Below are 20,674 nucleotides of genomic sequence, written 5' to 3' on the forward strand. Positions count from 1 at the left end.
ACTAAACTGAACCACAAACAGTTAAAAAGCTGCTGAGCTCTTTGGTTAAGGTAATTTATACAACAGTTGCCAGAGAAAAGAAATCCTGCGCCAGGTTTAATGACATGCAGGGATCAAAATCTTAATGACTTTAGCTCCAATTATCTGAGCATCTTTAGCTGTGCTTGTTTCTTCATTATATTATCTCTGAAGGGAGTTGAACTCTGAAGAAATATGAGATTAAGGCATTCAAAATGAAAAGCTGTTTTGCTTTTTTTGTCACTGTAGAAGTTAGATTTAAACACAAGCGAGAGGGAGACAGAAAGTCACAGACTATGAGGCAGGCTCGGCCAGTGCAGAGAGATGAAGGGCTTACAATCCTGTGGGCCTCAATTCTTACCCAACAGAGAGACTTTCATACCAGCCTGGGAGATTTACACACTGTCAGTCTACTTCCCTTACATCTTGAAGTAGTACCAAAGAGCTTTGAGGGGTCTCCAGGTGAATTACAACTTAACTGAGCTCTTTAGCTCCTGCACCATACTGTGTGCCCCTGCAAGCACCATCATCTTTAAAGATGAAATGGAGATTCATTTTCTGAACACTGAATTCATTAGGGGTAATGTGCTGGACAGATCTGGACTCTATCCAGCATGTTTGTAAGGATGGGAATGTCAACTTTGTTAAACAAAAAAGAAAAGAAAATCATCTGGCTTACTAGTTAACCACTCCTGTATCGTGGTACACAAATATTTATCCTGGTGTACGAAGGAAAATCAATATACCACCTAGTGCTCTGTGTAGACATTGTTGTTAAAGGAACCATGGCTGGACTGCACCTGGTGCTCTGTCTGAAAAGAGGAAATCATTGCTATTCTGTTGCTCTGATAATCTTTAGTACACACACACACAGACACCAGCACACCACACTATATAACCTTCAGCAGACATTCACTCCCTCATACTGCTCCCCAGAAATATCACATTTTTGCCAAAGATAAAATGTGCTGGGGAATGATCAGAACCTCTGGCTCCATTACAAAATGAATTCACTATAAGGGAAAACTGATAAGCTCAATGCGTAGTGCATGACTTTAATATTCTTCTCTCTTACACAAACATCATGACTACATGGAGAAAACCCTTGAGGACAGTTTTACTGAACCGCATGAGCCAGTTTCTCACGTGTGCAGCTTTATTGTCACTAAAAAAAGTATATTTTCAAAATATTTCCACACATGCGCCAAACCCTTGTACACTTCCACCAGCTCAAAGACCCAAAAAGATAACTCATGGTCATGGGAATGTTCAGATAATGAGAAAAGTGATAGACTGGAAATATAAAGGTGCCAAATGATAACACGCAACTGAGTGAGTCATCAGAACTACACGTCATGTTCCTGAGCCAATAATCTCCATTGATCCTGTAACTATTTTAAGACAAAGATCTACATGTTACAGAGTAATTTCCTTTTCATTTATTTGCCAGTGCTTCAGGGAAGAAAAATATTCAGTATGAGTTTTCCAAAATTTTCTCCATTAGCACACAGTTATAGAGAGTGTGCCAAAACAGCACAGTGCAAATGAACAGAGGATACAAAGGAGGACAGAGGAAAGGCCCCAGGGTCCTGCTAAAATTACACACTACCAGGGGGCTCCTCGTGCCCGATGCTTTTTACACACAATCTCACGCACAAGCACATAAACACCCATAGTGATAGCTGTTGCTCTAAAGCCATTACAGCCTGCGCCGTCTGTCGCTGCGACACATGTGCGTAAAGCCATCCTTCCTCTCCCTTTATCTGTCCCTCTACCTCTTTTCCTCTGTTGTCCTCATTGCACACGTGTCACCAGAGCAGCGAGACAGATGGTATCCCGCTGACCTCAGGGACAGCCTAATTCAGCGTGGAGAGAGAGCCTGTGTGACACAGACTCATGACAAACAGGAGAATTAAATGATATTGAAGGGGAGAACATCCTGTTGTGTTGAGAAGAACCAATTACCACCAAAACACCACAGCTACATGTCAGTAACTGTGCAATAAACACGATAGAACTGATGTTGGATGGATTAAGGATGAAAAAACACTTTTTTCACTAAATTCCCTGAAAGTGACTCATCCTAGTGAGAGCACTGTCAGCCATTTTCTACCCCAGGCTGCGCTGCCTTGGCATTAAACCACTAAATTGGTTGTGTGTGCATGTGATTATTGGTTAGCCTCCCTAACCTTCTTGACACCCAACTCTGAATACATAGAAAGAAGGTACTAAACATCAAAATTAGAAAAAGACTGCACAGTGAGAACAGTCTCAGTCATGTGATCCTGAGTCCTGGAATCAATCACCAAAAGTTCAGAGGACAACAGGAAGTCAGGGTTCAGGCCACTGACCCCACGAATTCCTGTTTTTCAGCTACTGCTTTATTCTTTGGCTCTTTCCCCCACCACTCTAACCATTTTATTTTCGTGGCCCTTTTCCTCTCCCTCACCCCCCTCAATCTCTCCCCCTGTCATCCTGTTCCCCTCTGTCTTCCAGCCATTTCGCTGAGCCAACACTGCAGGACCTATTTTCATCTGTTTGTCTCCTCCTCTCCATCTGTTAGAAGCACTTATGCCCCCCCCCCCCTTTCCCCCTTTCTTTGCCATTTCTTCAGCTATCTTCAGCAACCTTTTTTCAACCTCCCCCTCTCTATCTCCTTTTTTATCCATAAAGAACTGTTCTTTTGAGCCACTGAAGTTACTGAAAGTCATAGATAGTGACCACATTTCTGAGCATTGGGTCAGATTAAATATTAAGCACCCTCTTAACTCTACCCAAACCTCTAGTAACTCTAAGAGCTTTTTCACCATGTAAGAACGGGGCCACTCCTACCTAAATAAATGTGGGTTCAAATAAAATACTGCAGTGCCACATGACTGAGGAAATCTAGGTTATTATACTACTGTTACGAATCAAGGCATCAAAACTAGCATACTCAGATGTACCATAATAACATCAAAACTGCTCATAGATACGTATGCATCTCCAAAACCCAAACATCCACACTGAGACACCTGTATTGGTCACATCCCACCACATATTCCACCAATGCTATCCAAGCTCTCTCACTTGAGGCCTCACCTCACTGGCTGAGTTCATAAGGTGCTTCCTGCTGAGTGTCATGTTGAGTGTGTTGTTGTGACTCAGCATGGGTGTCTTCATAAATACAAAGTCACTTCGGCTGGATAAAGTGGAATAGCAGGGCCTGTAGGTGCGTGTGTGTGGCTCCTGGGGGCCGCCCACAACCTCCATGTAACGTATGGGCCCATCAGTGTTGAGCTGCAGGTGCAGGTCCTTGCTGGGCCTCTGATGATAGCGGCTGGTCCTGTGGCGACCGTAGCAGCAACAGTCAGAGCCTCCCAGGCCTGAGTCACGGTGCCTTAGGCAGCGTATCATGAGGATGGCAAAGGTGATAAAGGAAACAGCTGATACGCAGGCTAGAGAGATGATGAGGTACAGGGTGATGTCCGACATCCCGGTGCGGTGGTAGAAAGGTGTGTGGCGAGGGCTCGCAGGAGGATCGTTTGCTGTGCGCTTCTCATCCACAGTCACTGTAATGTTCACAGAACTGGACTTTGGTGGGTCACCATTGTCCTGAATGATGACCACAATGTTATAAAATGAGCCCCCTTCCTCCTCAGCCAGCTTGCGGGTTGTGCGCAGCTCCCCACTGTGGGCTCCAATACGGAACATCCCAGCATTTGGTCCAGGGGCGATGGAGTAAAACAGCCATGCATTGTGCCCACTGTCCGCATCCACCCCTACAATTTTAACTATGAAGTGTCCTGGGCCAGCCAAGGGCGGCACAGTGAGCTGTAATCCTTGGTCCTTTGGGAAAGAGGGGTGAACAATCACTGGTGCATTGTCATTCACATCCACCACAAATACGTGCACAGTGACGTTGGCTGTCCTTGGGGGCACCCCAGCATCCCGGGCCTGCACCTCAACACGGAAAGCGTTAAGTTGTTCATGATCCAGAGAGCGCATGCTGTAGATGTGGCCACTCTCTGGATTAATATAGACATAGGAAGAAATAGGTGAGCCCTGGACCATGCTGGGAAAGATGGAGTAGGAGATGCGAGCATTGTCGCCAAGGTCTGGGTCAGTGGCTGAAACAACAGCAATGGGGGCACTGGGAGCATTGTTCTCTGGGATGTCAACAGAGTATGAGGGCTGAGAGAAGGTGGGAGCATTGTCATTTACATCAGAGAGCTTTACTACAAATGTAGTTTGCGAAGAAAGGCGCGGGGAACCAGCATCAGTGGCCGTGATAACCACTGTGTACTCTGGGACAGTCTCACGGTCCAGTTTACCAGCAGTGATGAGGCTGTAATGCATCCCAAAAGCTGAATTCAGTTTGAATGGTAAACCTGGCTGGACAGTTAATGTAACCTCTCCATTTTCACCAGCGTCCAGGTCCTTTGCACTGATGAGCGCAATCACTGTCTCCGGTGCCGAGTCCTCTCTGATAGGGCTCGTCAGTGATGTCAGCGTCACTTCTGGTGCGTTGTCATTCACATCGATGATGTCCACGATGACGTTACAGGAGCCCTCCATTGCAGGAGAGCCACCATCTCTGGCCTGCACTGTGATGTGATATGCAGTGGCTTTTTCATAGTCGACATCACCTTTCACACGGATCTCCCCACTTTTAGAATCCACACTGAAAAGTCTGAGAACTCGTTCCGGTGTATATTTACTAAACAGGAAAGATATTTCTCCATTGCTGCCAGAATCTGCGTCAGTCGCGTTCAGTTTCGTTACTAAAGTGCCCTGTGCAACATTTTCTAATAGCATAACTTTCGTTACCGGTTCATCAAAGACCGGAGCATTGTCATTTACATCCAAGATTTTAATGAGCAAAAGTGTTGAGCCAGATTTCATAGGCTGACCTCCATCTACAGCAGTGAGCAACAGGCGAAATCTAGCCTGCGTTTCCCTGTCCAATGATTTGTGCACCATTAGCTCTGGAAACTTGCTGCCGTCACTTTTACTTTCCACATTCAAAGTAAAGAAGTCATTTTCTGCAAGACGATACGTGCGTAACGAGTTGGTGCCCACGTCTGGATCGTGTGCGCTCTCCAGGCGGAACCGTGTCCCAGGCGCGGCCGCCTCTGATATTTCCAATGAAATGTTACTGGTTGAAAACTGCGGTGCATTGTCATTCACATCCATAATGTCCACCACGACGCGATGAATTTCTAAAGGATCCTCCAGAAGTATCTGAAGGTGTAGCGAACATGTTGAACTTAGTTCGCATAGTTGCTCTCTGTCAATACTTTGTTTAATAACCAAATCGCCGGTCGCCAGCTTTACCTCAAAGTACTGCGTTGTGGACTCCGAGACCACCCGCAACCTCCTCTGATCAATCCGCTGAGCAGTGAGACCCAAAGCTTTAGCGATATTCCCAACAACAGAGCCCGGGCTCAGTTCCTCCGATACGGAATAGCTGAGCTGAGCGGACGCACAGGAGAGACAAGCTAAATAGAAGCAAATCCTCCACAGCCTCCCTCCTCTGGAGCGCTTCCTCTGCCTCGAGTCCATTGTGCTGTGCTCCGAGGAACGGGGAATAGGAAAGTTTCTAACTTCTTCTTTCACCGTAACGTATCCATGGTGGTGTTAAAACGAGGCTGCCAGACTCGACGGTAGACATTTCCGTTTCAAAAACAGAGCGATGGGTAGTTTTGATGTGATCATGACGGCCGACTTTAGTAAGAAAAACAAGGACGAAAATCAAAGTATTTTCCGTCTGCACTGAAACTCTCCGCTCTGTCTCCACCGCCTCACTCCCCTCGTGGGCGGGGAGAGGCCACTGAGGCCTCCCCTCTCATTGGAAGGCAGGAGTGGACCAGCGCTGTCACACAGCTCTTTCACAGACACAGGCACACACACACACTAAAAACTTTTCATTCACTCCACTTCCACTGATAAACTATCGACTACATTTTCATTGCAAAAGTTTAAGAGGACAATTTCAAAAGGAAAAGATAAGGTAAATATGTTATGACTGTGGAATTGGTTTCACACAATGCAAGACAATGGGGAGTGAATGCTGTCTTATTATTTGTTACACATGGAAAATAACTCTCACACCCTCACTGAGAGCTCCTCGTGTCAAGACAAAGCGGTGTGTCGAACAGCTGTTATTTATAGCGATGCTATTGGTATCCGCAGGGGGGCACAGTTTTCAAAGTGTTTTTCTTCAGCTGAAGTCCATATTAAAGGAAAGTTTAAATAGAGCATGTAGCATTACAACGATTAACCTTTCAACAAAATATTTTAAAGTATATAAAAAATATAAAATGCCAACCAGCAAACAATTAGAAGGAAGTATAGTAAATGTATAGTTGGACAGTTCTTCTTCTTTTTTTCTTTTTTTTTTAGGTTGGACTATAGTAATTAAATGAGAGAAAGCTGGAAAGAAAATAATAACAAAATCTTAATTTTGTTTGACCTGAACAGTTAAACTGATCTCTCTCTCTCTCTTTTGTTTTTTTTCATTTCTCAAGGTTAGGAGCGGGGCTCTAACCCTGAGAAATGAAAAATATATAACTTAAAAAAACAAAAACATATCACATTATTTATTTATTTTTTATAGACTAGCTATTGTCATAACCAAGATTTTGCTCTGACTTAAGTTATTTGTGACAATGGTATAGGCTATTGTTATTAGAAAGGCAAGCTTGATAACTACCAATGGGCCTACAGGAGGACTCGGAGTATTATGTGTACTGTCTAAAAAAGAATACGTACTCTGCCACACATATGAGCAACTATGGCGAATACTGGTGCTAGCCATAAATACTTTCGCAGATAATTTGTAAGTGGTTATGGCTATACGAAGCATCAACCAACACACTCTATATAGCCAAGCAGAGAAGTGCAAAAACCAAATCGCTGAAGATAAAAAGAAAGGAAGAAAGAAACGAAGACCAGCAAAAAAAATGTGCTTAAAAAACAAAAACCGAGTAAGAGGATTTTTTTTTGCTTGGCCAAATTTAAATAAACATGAAATGTCCCTATTTCATCTCACCTGCTGGCTCTCAAAGGTCCAGGTGCTGTCGGGTAAAGACGCATCCAGGACACTGATCACCTCCTTAAAGTCAGTGGTGCTGCTGGGTTTAATCAGAGTGAAGTCACTGTACTCTGACATTGGAGACATACAGGACCTGAAGGACTGACTCTGAGACAACATGTCTCCTCCCAGGACCTCCACGTACTTTATAGGTCCATCAGTGTTGAGCTGAATCTGCAGGTTTCTGTTGGGGTTCTTGTAATCATCACAGTCGCTCCGTCTCATGCAGCAACTACCGCTGCTTCTGCTGCTCCTCATGCATTTCACCGCTAAGATGAGGAAAGTGAGCAGAGACAGCACGGACACCGAGGCCAGAGACAGAATCAGATAAAGGGTGATTCTCCCAGTTTTCTTGCTGGGCTCGGCCGCTTTGTGTCGGAGGTCTAAGATGGGCTCATGGAGAGCGTCCTCCAGCAGGATGGACACCGTGACGGTGGAGGACTGGACCGGTTCCCCGTCGTCCTTGATCTCTATGAGCAGCCTCTGAGAGGAGTCGTCCTGCTCGGACACAGCGCGTTTAGTCCTCACCTCCCCTGTGTACAGATTGACGGTGAACAGAGAGGCGTCTGTGGCCTCTGCCAGTTTGTAGGAGACCCAGGCGTTATGGCCCGAGTCGGCGTCCACGGCCGTCACCTTAGTGACCAGGTGACCCGCTTTAGCGGAGCGGGGCATCCTCTGATGAGAGAGGGAGCCCAGGGCAGCGGAGGAGGGGTAAATAACAGCGGGGGCGTTGTCGTTCTGGTCCAGGATAAAAACATGGACAGTGGCGTTGCTGCTGAGAGACGGAGAGCCCTGATCCTTTGCCTGAACCTGAATCTGAAACACCTTCAGTTTCTCATAGTCAAACGAGTGCATGCTGTAGATGCTGCCGTTATCTGAGTTAATGTAAACATACGACGACACAGAAACGTCCTGCACTTTAGAGTCCAGTATAGAGTAAGAGATTTTAGCGTTTTCACCAAAGTCCAGGTCAGAGGCTGATACTGAGTACAGTATAGATCCTGGTACCCCGTTCTCCTTTAAATAGACATTATAGGAGGGCTGAGTGAATACAGGAGGGTTGTCATTCACATCACTGATGCTGACTGGTATAGTTTTCTTACTGGACAGAGGAGGAGAGCCTGAATCAGTGGCTGTTATCTCAATGTTATAGTGTGGGGAGCTCTCTCTGTCTAAAGAACCACTAGTAACCAGTGCGTAATTGTTAGAAAATGAAGGTTTCAGGTTGAATGGTGAGCCTTTGGCTAACTTTAATGTTACTTTGCCGTTATCAGCAGAGTCAAGGTCTCGGGCACTGATTAAAGCCACGACTGTGCCACTTGGTGCATCTTCGCGTACTGGCTTTGGCTGAGACGTGAGAACTATTTCAGGAGCATTATCATTGAAATCAGCAATGTCAACCTGTACGCTACAGTGTCCCTCCATTTCAGGGCTACCTTTATCTTTCGCAGTTACATCGATGTCATATGACTTGACAGTTTCATAGTCCAACTCCCCTTTCAGACTGATTTCACCTGTTAATGGGTTAATATCGAAGACTGACAACACAACATCTGGTGTCCGAGAACCAAATGAAAACTCAATTTCACCATTTAAACCTTCATCTGCATCAGTTGCTTTGGGCTTGATAACAGTAGCCCCCTTTCTACTTTTTTCACCAAGGGTTACCTTATAAACGTTTTTTTCAAATACTGGAAAATTATCATTTATGTCAAGCACACTTATGGTTATTTGTGACGTTCCTGATCTTGCTGGATTGCCACCGTCCAATGCTGTCAGCAATATTTTGTGAACTGCTTTTTTCTCTCGATCTAAAGGCTTTTCTAAAACAAGTTCTGGGACGGTCTTCCCACCCTCTATTTCTTTGATTTTAAGGGAGCAACACTCATTTTTACTAAGTGTATATGATTTAATTGAATTGCTTCCAACGTCAGGGTCCGTTGCGCTCTCCAAGGGAAAACGGGTACCAACTAATGCCAATTCGGCTATTTTTAAAGATAATTCATTCGAAAGAAAACTTGGAGAGTTGTCATTAATATCTCGTATTTCAACCTCAATCCGGTGTAACTGTAACGGGTCCTCGATGACGACCTGCAGAGGTAGAACACAGCTGGCGCTTTGTCCACATAAAGCCTCTCTGTCTATCCTGTCATTCACCACCAGCTCGCCCTTCCCCGCGTCCACACTGAAATACTGCTCACCAGCCTCAGAGGCGACTCGCAGTTTACGATCAAATATTTCAGATAATCCCAAACCCAGATCTTTGGCTAGATTTCCTACAACAGAACCTCGTTTTAGTTCCTCTGGGATGCTGTAACGCGTCTGTCCGTCTATTGTAGTCCACAAGAGAAAGAACTGATGGCACCAGAACGCCTGCCATCTCCAGTCTCGGTATCCCATTCTCTTTGTCATCTCTGATTCAGTAAAATACACCGCTTCTACTCCACAGTAACAAAGGACGTAAAGGCAAGATCCATATTCCAAGCGCGCGACATATTCCGTTAAAAAGATGCCTGTTCATGGTCAAAAACAAAAATAAAATATAATCTCATTCTTCGTGTAGAACAGGGACCATTTACCTACTCTTTCCCCATCCAGAGCACAGTGGTTTTGGTGCTGAAGCTGAATGCATGGGGGAGGGAGTAGATCTCTTTGTACAGTTCTGAATGCTATTGGTGCACAGCATCACTCTCTCACATCCAATGAGAACAGGAATGTCGAATAACGTTAAACACACACACACACCCTCTCTCTCTCACACACGCATACACGCATCCCCGCCATGAAAGAGCAAGTGAAAAACAACGGGGAGAAGCGGTTTCACACGTTCATGTTAAATAAATACAAATATAAAATGAATAAACGCATTACGTTTTTTTTATTATTATTATCGTAAGATATACTGTTGATATTCGCTTCCCACAGACACATACGATGTTGTCTTGTTTTTATTTTCAGTGCATTAACGGCATCACCATCGTTTTTGTAGCTGACACAATATTTTTTAGATTATTAAATTAATAATAGAACTACTGTTGTGTGATAGTTAAGAGTTTATGCATCTGCAATGTTACCCTGAAGGAAATGTCATCAATAGAAAACTATTGGTGTGTCATTAGCCTCAGGGGCCAGGGTCGCTGTCCATGGTGCTGAAAGGCTCAGCTGGTAAACCTATTGCAACCTATTGCACGTCAGCTTTGCTACAAAAACTAGATACATTCCAATTATCAAGATTAAATATTTTCATCAGGGATACAAAAACAAAGAAAGGAACAAATAATATACTACTGAAAAAATACCTTCTGAAATGTAATGTTATTTCTCACAGCGAATGTAAAAGTTTTGATTCCTTGGTGGACTCTGTAGCTTAAGCATAGTGTTGAATTTGTAGCCTGTTTGTCATTTTGTGTATTACTCTATGCTCACCTGCTGGCTCTCAAAGGTCCAGGTGCTGTCGGGTAAAGACGCATCCAGGACACTGATCACCTCCTTAAAGTCAGTGGTGCTGCTGGGTTTAATCAGAGTGAAGTCACTGTACTCTGACATTGGAGACATACAGGACCTGAAGGACTGACTCTGAGACAACATGTCTCCTCCCAGGACCTCCACGTACTTTATAGGTCCATCAGTGTTGAGCTGAATCTGCAGGTTTCTGTTGGGGTTCTTGTAATCATCACAGTCGCTCCGTCTCATGCAGCAACTACCGCTGCTTCTGCTGCTCCTCATGCATTTCACCGCTAAGATGAGGAAAGTGAGCAGAGACAGCACGGACACCGAGGCCAGAGACAGAATCAGATAAAGGGTGATTCTCCCAGTTTTCTTGCTGGGCTCGGCCGCTTTGTGTCGGAGGTCTAAGATGGGCTCATGGAGAGCGTCCTCCAGCAGGATGGACACCGTGACGGTGGAGGACTGGACCGGTTCCCCGTCGTCCTTGATCTCTATGAGCAGCCTCTGAGAGGAGTCGTCCTGCTCGGACACAGCGCGTTTAGTCCTCACCTCCCCTGTGTACAGATTGACGGTGAACAGAGAGGCGTCTGTGGCCTCTGCCAGTTTGTAGGAGACCCAGGCGTTATGGCCCGAGTCGGCGTCCACGGCCGTCACCTTAGTGACCAGGTGACCCGCTTTAGCGGAGCGGGGCATCCTCTGATGAGAGAGGGAGCCCAGGGCAGCGGAGGAGGGGTAAATAACAGCGGGGGCGTTGTCGTTCTGGTCCAGGATAAAAACATGGACAGTGGCGTTGCTGCTGAGAGACGGAGAGCCCTGATCCTTTGCCTGAACCTGAATCTGAAACACCTTCAGTTTCTCATAGTCAAACGAGTGCATGCTGTAGATGCTGCCGTTATCTGAGTTAATGTAAACATACGACGAGACAGAAACGTCCTGCACTTTAGAGTCCAGTATAGAGTAAGAGATTTTAGCGTTTTCACCAAAGTCCAGGTCAGAGGCTGATACTGAGTACAGTATAGATCCTGGTACCCCGTTCTCCTTTAAATAGACATTATAGGAGGGCTGAGAGAATACAGGAGGGTTGTCATTCACATCAGTGATGATGACTGGTATAGTTTTCTTACTGGATAGAGGAGGAGAGCCTGAATCAGTGGCTGTTATCTCAATGTTATACTCTGAGAACCTCTCTCTGTCTAAAACGCCGCTTGTGACGAGTGCGTAATTATTGGAAAATGATGGTTTCAAACTGAATGGAGATCCTTTTGGAAGTTTTAAGGTCACTTTAGCATTATTCCCGGAGTCAAGATCTTGTGCACTGATTAAAGCGACTACTGTGCCTCTCGGTGAGTCTTCCCGTACCGGATTTGGTTTTGAAGTGAGAACTATTTCAGGAGCATTGTCATTAATGTCTATTACAACTACTTGTACACGACAATGCCCTTCCATATTAGGAACTCCTTTATCTTTAGCAGTAATATCGATTTCATTTATTGCGTTACTTTCATAATCTATCGGCCCTACTATGGATATCTCACCTGTATCCGCATCTAAATGAAAAATAGACAACAATGACTGTGGTGTGTGCTCAGCAAAAACATATTCAATTTCACCATTAACACCCTCGTCTGCGTCTGTCGCTTCCACTTTTACCAGTACAGAACCAGGGACAGTATTTTCAAGCAGAGTTACATTATACAATGGCCTTTTGAAAACAGGGACATTGTCATTGATGTCCTTTACAGTAACTACAATTTTTGTGGTCCCAGTTTTGACAGGATTGCCTCCGTCTAACGCTGTCAGCAGCAACTGATGAACGCTTTGTTTCTCTCTGTCAAGTGATTTTTCTAGTACCAGTTCCGGGACCTTTCGATTACCTGGCAGCTCTTTGATCCTCAAACTAAAACACTCATCTTTACTCAAAGTATAAGATTTTATAGAATTACTTCCAACGTCCAGATCCTGTGCTGTTTCTAAAGGAAAGCGGATGCCCGTGGCAGTGGATTCTGCTATCTTTAAAGATCGCTCCTCTGTTGAAAAAATCGGATAATTGTCATTTATGTCTCTAATTTCTACTTCTATTCGATGTAGCTGTAGTGGGTTCTCTGTTACAACCTGTAAAGGCAACACACAGCTGGCGCTTTGTGCACATAAAGCCTCTCTGTCTAGTCTGTCATTCACCACCAGCTCGCCCTTCCCCGCATCCACACTGAAATACTGCTTAACTGCCTCGGAGGCAACTCGCAGTTTGCGATCAAAGATGTCAGATAATCCCAGACCCAGATCTTTGGCCAGATTTCCTACCACAGAACCCTGTTTTAGTTCCTCTGTGATGCTGTAACGAGTTTGCCCGTCTATTGTAGTCCACAAGAGAAAGAAATGATGCCACCAAAGCGCCTGCCATCTCCAGGCTCGGTATCCCATTGTCTTTGTCATCCCCGGTCCGTTAGAGTATGTTATTTCCCATCGTGGTTTTCATCAACATAAACCAGGATACAAAGCCATCGCCAAAATGGACATCCCAATACGGATAAATCCTCAAATAATTGTCAATAACATATAGTATTCCGCACTCCTTCGAAAAAGGCGCATCTCCTCTCCAGCTCTGAGACTGTGAGGGTTACCGTGGTGAGAGTGAAAGGGGGATGGAGTAGATCTCTTTGTACAGTTCTGTATGCTATTGGTTCACAGCATCCATCTGCACTGTCCAATCACAGAGAGCTAACTCTGCCCACAAAGCTGCTGCACCTCCCCTCTCCTCGAGGCTGCAGTACATTTAGACAAATGTAACAGCACCTCATGGTTTGACGCTTTTATCTCGGTAGAAAATGAAATAGGCATGCAGCCTATGAAAGATGTAATGATTTGAATTTCTAACATCCAAATATATTGGACATCTTTTCAAATTATTGACACGAATAAAATATATACAAATCACAACATTAAGAGTTGAACCTTGAAAATGTATTTTTACAAAATTGACATTTTAAGTTTTAAAATAATACTATGTAATGTAGACGCAACAATAATATTATGCAATCAATGGGCGATATTAGAACCTGTAGTTGAACTTAAGGTAAAACTGTCTCAAAATGAATTTCTCAATACAATTCTTTCTTTCTTTCTTTCTTTCTTTCTTTCTTTCTTTCTTTCTTTCTTTCTTTCTTTCTTTCTTTCTTTCTGTGTTTAATATAGGAGCAGATAAAAAATAGAAATAATCATACACATCAAAAATGCCCAGGAGGCTTCATTTCATTAAAGGGACAACGAGGAGTTTTGGAAAAGCGAAGCGTTTTCACACTACATTTATGAGCCTCCGCGCGCACCGTACATTTCTTTGACCGGGCGCAAGACGGACTCATGTTTTCATTCATCAATAATTAAAGTCAGAGGTTCAAAGAGGTTCACATACCACCGTAGTTCCGACCATAAACGGCGATGCGGCTGCGTTATTCTCATGATTCGCAACGAAGGAAACGCTGGTCGGCTCGACCAGCACTTCCGCCACCACTAATAATAACAAAATAACGATAGAGACAGAACGATATATTTATCGAAAATGGGCCCATTAACAAGTGTGGGTAGCGGAGATTCATCCACATTAACGTGAGACTTTTTTTATAACCGAATAGAAACTCCTCGTTGTCCCTTTAAAGTTGACTGCCAACAATTTGAGAATATACTTCATAGTAGTTCAGATTATTATGATTATTTTTAACACTGTATAAAAGAAATATATTTGTGATTAAAAAAGTGTGCATCAGCTAGGTCTATTGTTTTCATCTCACCTGCTGGCTCTCAAAGGTCCAGGTGCTGTCGGGTAAAGACGCATCCAGGACACTGATCACCTCCTTAAAGTCAGTGGTGCTGCTGGGTTTAATCAGAGTGAAGTCACTGTACTCTGACATTGGAGACATACAGGACCTGAAGGACTGACTCTGAGACAACATGTCTCCTCCCAGGACCTCCACGTACTTTATAGGTCCATCAGTGTTGAGCTGAATCTGCAGGTTTCTGTTGGGGTTCTTGTAATCATCACAGTCGCTCCGTCTCATGCAGCAACTACCGCTGCTTCTGCTGCTCCTCATGCATTTCACCGCTAAGATGAGGAAAGTGAGCAGAGACAGCACGGACACCGAGGCCAGAGACAGAATCAGATAAAGGGTGATTCTCCCAGTTTTCTTGCTGGGCTCGGCCGCTTTGTGTCGGAGGTCTAAGATGGGCTCATGGAGAGCGTCCTCCAGCAGGATGGACACCGTGACGGTGGAGGACTGGACCGGTTCCCCGTCATCCTTGATCTCTATGAGCAGCCTCTGAGAGGAGTCGTCCTGCTCGGACACAGCGCGTTTAGTCCTCACCTCCCCTGTGTACAGATTGACGGTGAACAGAGAGGCGTCTGTGGCCTCTGCCAGTTTGTAGGAGACCCAGGCGTTATGGCCCGAGTCGGCGTCCACGGCCGTCACCTTAGTGACCAGGTGACCCGCTTTAGCGGAGCGGGGCATCCTCTGATGAGAGAGGGAGCCCAGGGCAGCGGAGGAGGGGTAAATAACAGCGGGGGCGTTGTCGTTCTGGTCCAGGATAAAAACATGGACAGTGGCGTTGCTGCTGAGAGACGGAGAGCCCTGATCCTTTGCCTGAACCTGAATCTGAAACACCTTCAGTTTCTCATAGTCAAACGAGTGCATGCTGTAGATGCTGCCGTTATCTGAGTTAATGTAAACATACGACGAGACAGAAACGTCCTGCACTTTAGAGTCCAGTATAGAGTAAGAGATTTTAGCGTTTTCACCAAAGTCCAGGTCAGAAGCTGATACTGAGTACAGTATAGATCCTGGTACCCCGTTCTCCTTTAAATAGACATTATAGGAGGGCTGAGAGAATACAGGAGGGTTGTCATTCACATCAGTGATGATGACATTAACAGTTTTCTTACTGGACAGAGGAGGAGAGCCTGAATCAGTGGCTGTTATCTCGATGGTATACTCTGAGAACCTCTCTCTGTCTAAAACGCCACTGGTAACCAGTGCGTAATTATCAGAAAAAGATGGTTTCAGGTTAAAAGGGGACCGCTTGGGGAGTTGTAATGACACCTTACCATTCTCACCAGAATCAAGGTCTCGCGCACTGATTAAGGCTACAACAGTACCACTTGGTGAGTCCTCAGGCACAGAGTTTGGTTGAGAAGTAAGAAATATATTTGGAGCATTGTCGTTAACGTCTATTACTTCGACATGAAGAGTACAATGTCCCTCCATCCTCGGAGTTCCTTTGTCTCTTGCGCAAACGTCAATTTCATAATTTGCATTTGTTTCGAAATCTAATTTCCCTGTAAGTCGTATTTCTCCGGTTAATGAATCAATATCAAACACAGACAGGACAATATCTGGTGTGTGAGTTCCAAATGAATATTCCACTTCTCCATTTGCACTTTCATCAACATCTTTTGCTGTAAGATTTATAATAGACGCACCTTGTAGACTGTTTTCGCTTATGGAGACTTTGTAAACATTTTTCTCAAACACAGGAAAATTATCATTAATATCAAGTACATTTATGGTTATAAGAGAGGTCCCAGATTTGACTGGGTTTCCTCCGTCTATAGCTGTTAGTTGAAGCTGGTGTATAGCCGTTTTTTCTCTGTCAAGAGATTTAGACAAGACTAGCTCCGGGACTTTCCTCCCACCAGACACGTCTTTAATCTTCAAACTAAAAAAGTCATCTTTGCTGAGAGTATATGACCTCACGGAATTAACGCCAACATCCAGATCTTGTGCTATCTCTACCGGAAAACGTGCCCCTGTCGCTGTCGACTCTGCTATTTGTAATATTATTTCTTGCGAAGGGAATTTTGGAGAATTATCATTAATGTCCTGTATTTCCACCTCAACGCGGTACAATTGTAACGGTTTATCAATGACCACTTGCAGAGGTAGAACACAGCTGGCGCTTTGTGCACACAAAGCCTCTCTGTCTATTCTGTCATTCACCACCAGCTCGCCCTTCCCCGCATCCACACTGAAATACTGCTCACCAGCCTGGGACGCCACTCGCAGTTTACGGTCAAAAATTTCAGATAGTCCCAAACCCAGATCTTTGGCTAGATTTCCTACCACAGAACCCTGTTTTAGTTCCTCTGGGATGCTGTAACGAGTCTGTCCGTGTATTGTAGTCCACAAAAGAAAAAAATGATGCCACCAAAGCGCCTGCCATCTCCAGTCTCGGTATCCTATTCTCTTTGTCATCCCCGGTTCGTTAGAATTACTTCCCAACGAGGTAATAGAGAATAAAAAAATAATCATCCATTGTCACGGAGAACTAATCCAACACAAAGATCCAAAGTCGTTTCATGTCGTAAAGCGAATTAACATTTCTCGCTTTAATTCCGAAAAGGGCATCGCTCTCTCTCATCCACCTCGTTGCAATGTAAGTGTTTGTGGTACTGAGGCTGCATGGGGGAGGGAGTAGATCTCTTTGTATAGCTCTACATTTAACTGGTGCACGATATCCTTATCTGCTATCCAATAAGAGCGGAGGGGAGCACTGCTTTTAAAGACACAGCCGCCCATCAAAGACTCTCCCTCAATACACTGAGAGCGTGTACAGAAATAATAGGATGACAGCTTAATTGGTCGCCAGCAACGTTACTTAACACAAAATGAAAATAAAAAACACTATATATCCACTGTTTAATCGACAGTTTGATTAAATGCATTATTTGTCCTGCTTTGACTCAGTTAAAAAGTGACAGTTGCTGAAAGCTGCTCAACCAATAGAAAATGTCGCTGTCCACTTGGGTGGTGCTGAAAAAGAGTGCCATTATAAAAGTGGCATTGAAAGACCCGAAGGAGGCTGCAGCATAACGCAAACACAGCTGCAGGTAAAATCTGAAACAACACATGGTCTATGTAGAAATTAATCAAATAAATACGATTAAGTGGGTTGAAAGGTGGGAATCCACTTTGCAGAAAGAAAATAAACGAGCAGCACAACCCAAGGTCAGGGTGTGATGATGCTAAAATGGGGACACAATGACCATCTCATTATCTCAAATGCTTTCTTCAACCAAATGCGGGTTTAACAAATACATGTGACTGCTGCCTTGTGTTTTTTTGTTTGTTTGTTTTTTTTACACCTCTGAGGACACTGAAAACAGCATGTCGTCAAGGGGGCAGTTCAAGATGTCATGTTAAGAAAAAAAAAGCAGCTGAATGTAACGACATGAAATTACACAGTAGGTCTACTGTTGTTTCCTGCTCACCTGTTGGCTCTCAAAGGTCCAGGTGCTGTCGGGTAAAGACGCATCCAGGACACTGATCACCTCCTTAAAGTCAGTGGTGCTGCTGGGTTTAATCAGCGTGAAGTCACTGTACTCTGACATCGGAGACATACAAGACCTGAAGGACTGACTCTGAGACAACATGTCTCCTCCCAGGACCTCCACGTACTTTATAGGTCCGTCAGTGTTGAGCTGAATCTGCAGGTTTCTGTTGGGGTTCTTGTAATCATCACAGTCGCTCCGTCTCATGCAGCAACTACCGCTGCTTCTGCTGCTCCTCATGCATTTCACCGCTAAGATGAGGAAAGTGAGCAGAGACAGCACGGACACCGAGGCCAGAGACAGAATCAGATAAAGGGTGATTCTCCCAGTTTTCTTGCTGGGCTCGGCCGCTTTGTGTCGGAGGTCTAAGATGGGCTCATGGAGAGCGTCCTCCAGCAGGATGGACACCGTGACGGTGGAGGACTGGACCGGTTCCCCGTCGTCCTTGATCTCTATGAGCAGCCTCTGAGAGGAGTCGTCCTGCTCGGACACAGCGCGTTTAGTCCTCACCTCCCCTGTGTACAGATTGACGGTGAACAGAGAGGCGTCTGTGGCCTCTGCCAGTTTGTAGGAGACCCAGGCGTTATGGCCCGAGTCGGCGTCCACGGCCGTCACCTTAGTGACCAGGTGACCCGCTTTAGCGGAGCGGGGCATCCTCTGATGAGAGAGGGAGCCCAGGGCAGCGGAGGAGGGGTAAATAACAGCGGGGGCGTTGTCGTTCTGGTCCAGGATAAAAACATGGACAGTGGCGTTGCTGCTGAGAGACGGAGAGCCCTGATCCTTTGCCTGAACCTGAATCTGAAACACCTTCAGTTTCTCATAGTCAAACGAGTGCATGCTGTAGATGCTGCCGTTATCTGAGTTAATGTAAACATACGACGAGACAGAAACGTCCTGCACTTTAGAGTCCAGTATAGAGTAAGAGATTTTAGCGTTTTCACCAAAGTCCAGGTCAGAGGCTGATACTGAGTACAGTATAGATCCTGGTACCCCGTTCTCCTTTAAATAGACATTATAGGATGGCTGAGAGAATACAGGAGGGTTGTCATTCACATCACTGATGCTGACTGGTATAGTTTTCTTACTGGACAGAGGAGGAGAGCCTGAATCAGTGGCTGTTATCTCAATGTTATACTCTGGGAACCTCTCTTTGTCTAGAGAACCACTAGTAACCAGTGCGTAATTATTAGAAAATGATGGTTTAAGAGTAAATGGAGAACCTTTGGGAAGTTTTAACGTCACTTTGCTATTATTGCCAGAGTCAGCGTCGCGTGCGTTGAGCAGAGCCACCACTGTGCCACTTGGTGCGTCTTCGCGCACTGGCTGCAGATCAGACGTGAGAACAATTTCTGGGATGTTATCATTAACATCTACAACATCTATTTGTAGACGGCAGTGACTCTCCATTTCAGGAATCCCTTTGTCTTTTGCAGTTATATCAATTTTGTAAGATGTGGCTCTTTCATAATCTAAGTCTCCTTTCAAATATATTTCACCTGTTACTGAATTTATCTTAAACACCGATAAGACGGGATCTGGTGTCCGAGACCCAAATGAAAATTCAACTTCTCCGTTTGGTCCCTCGTCAGCATCAGTTGCTACCATTTTTACAACAAAGGTATCTTTTGCAGTATTCTCCTGTAAGGAAACTTTATATATATTTTTGTCAAAAACTGGGAAATTATCATTTACATCAAGCACCGTGATTGTGATCTGTGAGGTACCAGACATGACCGGGTTCCCTCCGTCTAAAGCAGTCAGTAGCAGCCTATGAACTGGTTTCTTCTCTCGATCAAGAGGCTTCTCTAACACTAACTCAGGGACTGTTTTGCCATCCTCAACCTCCTTCATTTTCAATGTAAAACAGTCGTTTTTACTCAAGGTGTATGATTTCAACGAATTACTTCCAACATCTGAGTCCTCTGCACTCTCCAAAAGAAAACGAGCGCCTACTGCTGCCGATTCGGCAATTTTCAGAGTCATTTCTTTTGTGTGAAATCTGGGAGAATTATCGTTTATATCTTTTATTTCTACCTCAATCCGATGCAAACTTAGAGGGTTTTCAAGAACGATTTGCAGAGGTAGAACACAGCTGGCGCCTTGTCCACATAAAGCCTCTCTGTCTATCCTGTCATTCACCACCAGCTCGCCCTTCCCCGCATCCACACTGAAATACTGCTCACCAGCCACAGAGGCGAGTCGCAGTTTACGGTCAAAAATGTCAGATAATCCCAAACCCAGATCTTTGGCCAGATTTCCTACCACAGAACCCTGTTTTAGTTCCTCTGGGATGCTGTAACGAGTCTGTCCGTCTATTGTAGTCCACAAGAGAAAGAAATGATGCCACCAAAGCGCCTGCCATCTCCAGGCTCGGTATCCCATTGTCTTTGTCATCTCTGGTCCGTTAGAAAATGTTATTTCCCATCGAGAAAATCAAAGATATCCATTTTCAAGAGAGCACCATCTGCTCCCACACAGAAATATGAAGCAAATATGCTCATGTCTGAAACTTAAAGGAACGGTTTAGCTTTCTTCTCCGAGGTGTTAACGCAGCATCCACCGTCCTCCAGCTCTTCGCATTGTTAACGTTTACGATGCTGAGGCTGCAAAGGGGAGGGGGTAGATCTCTTTGTACAGCCCTGCATGCGATTGGCGCACAGCATCCATCCCTCACAGCCAATAAGAACGGAGGTGAGCAGTGCTTTTAAAGACACAGCTGCACTCATGAGAGTGGGCATAGATGCAGTGCCGTGTGATATGTGTAAGAGCTGTCTCATAGATTTTAAATCTCCAATGACAAAAAACGTCTTTAATACCGT

General features: G+C 44.8%; 2 protein-coding genes across 9 annotated transcripts in view; both read right to left on the reverse strand.

Moving 5' to 3' along the window:
- The window catches only part of LOC310993089 (protocadherin gamma-C5-like), a gene marked incomplete at its 5' end in the record, with an annotated part of 337,145 nt that overhangs the window by 9,024 nt on the left and 307,447 nt on the right, over positions 1 to 20,674 (reverse strand). For 2 of the 8 annotated variants that reach the window (XM_083981356.1, XM_083981355.1), the window contains one exon: positions 7,052 to 9,505. The exons of 3 other annotated variants lie outside the window; for them this stretch is intronic. In XM_083981356.1, the coding sequence (XP_083837482.1) occupies positions 7,052 to 9,505 (2,454 nt within the window). Of the gene's footprint in view, positions 1 to 3,099; positions 5,784 to 7,051; positions 9,506 to 10,519; positions 12,989 to 20,674 lie in introns of those variants that run through there. 3 more of the 8 variants (XM_083981354.1, XM_083981353.1, XM_083981358.1) reach the window with 2 other exon arrangements.
- On the reverse strand, positions 14,317 to 20,249 carry LOC310992858 (uncharacterized protein; the record flags this gene model as incomplete). Its single annotated transcript, XM_083981085.1, has 2 exons — positions 14,317 to 16,798; positions 17,779 to 20,249. 2 exons carry the CDS (start codon positions 20,247 to 20,249, stop codon positions 14,317 to 14,319), a joined length of 4,953 nt encoding a protein of 1,650 aa, XP_083837211.1.

This window comes from Trachurus trachurus (assembly GCF_905171665.1).
Source record: "Trachurus trachurus genome assembly, chromosome: 10".
Classification (NCBI taxonomy): domain Eukaryota; kingdom Metazoa; phylum Chordata; class Actinopteri; order Carangiformes; family Carangidae; genus Trachurus; species Trachurus trachurus.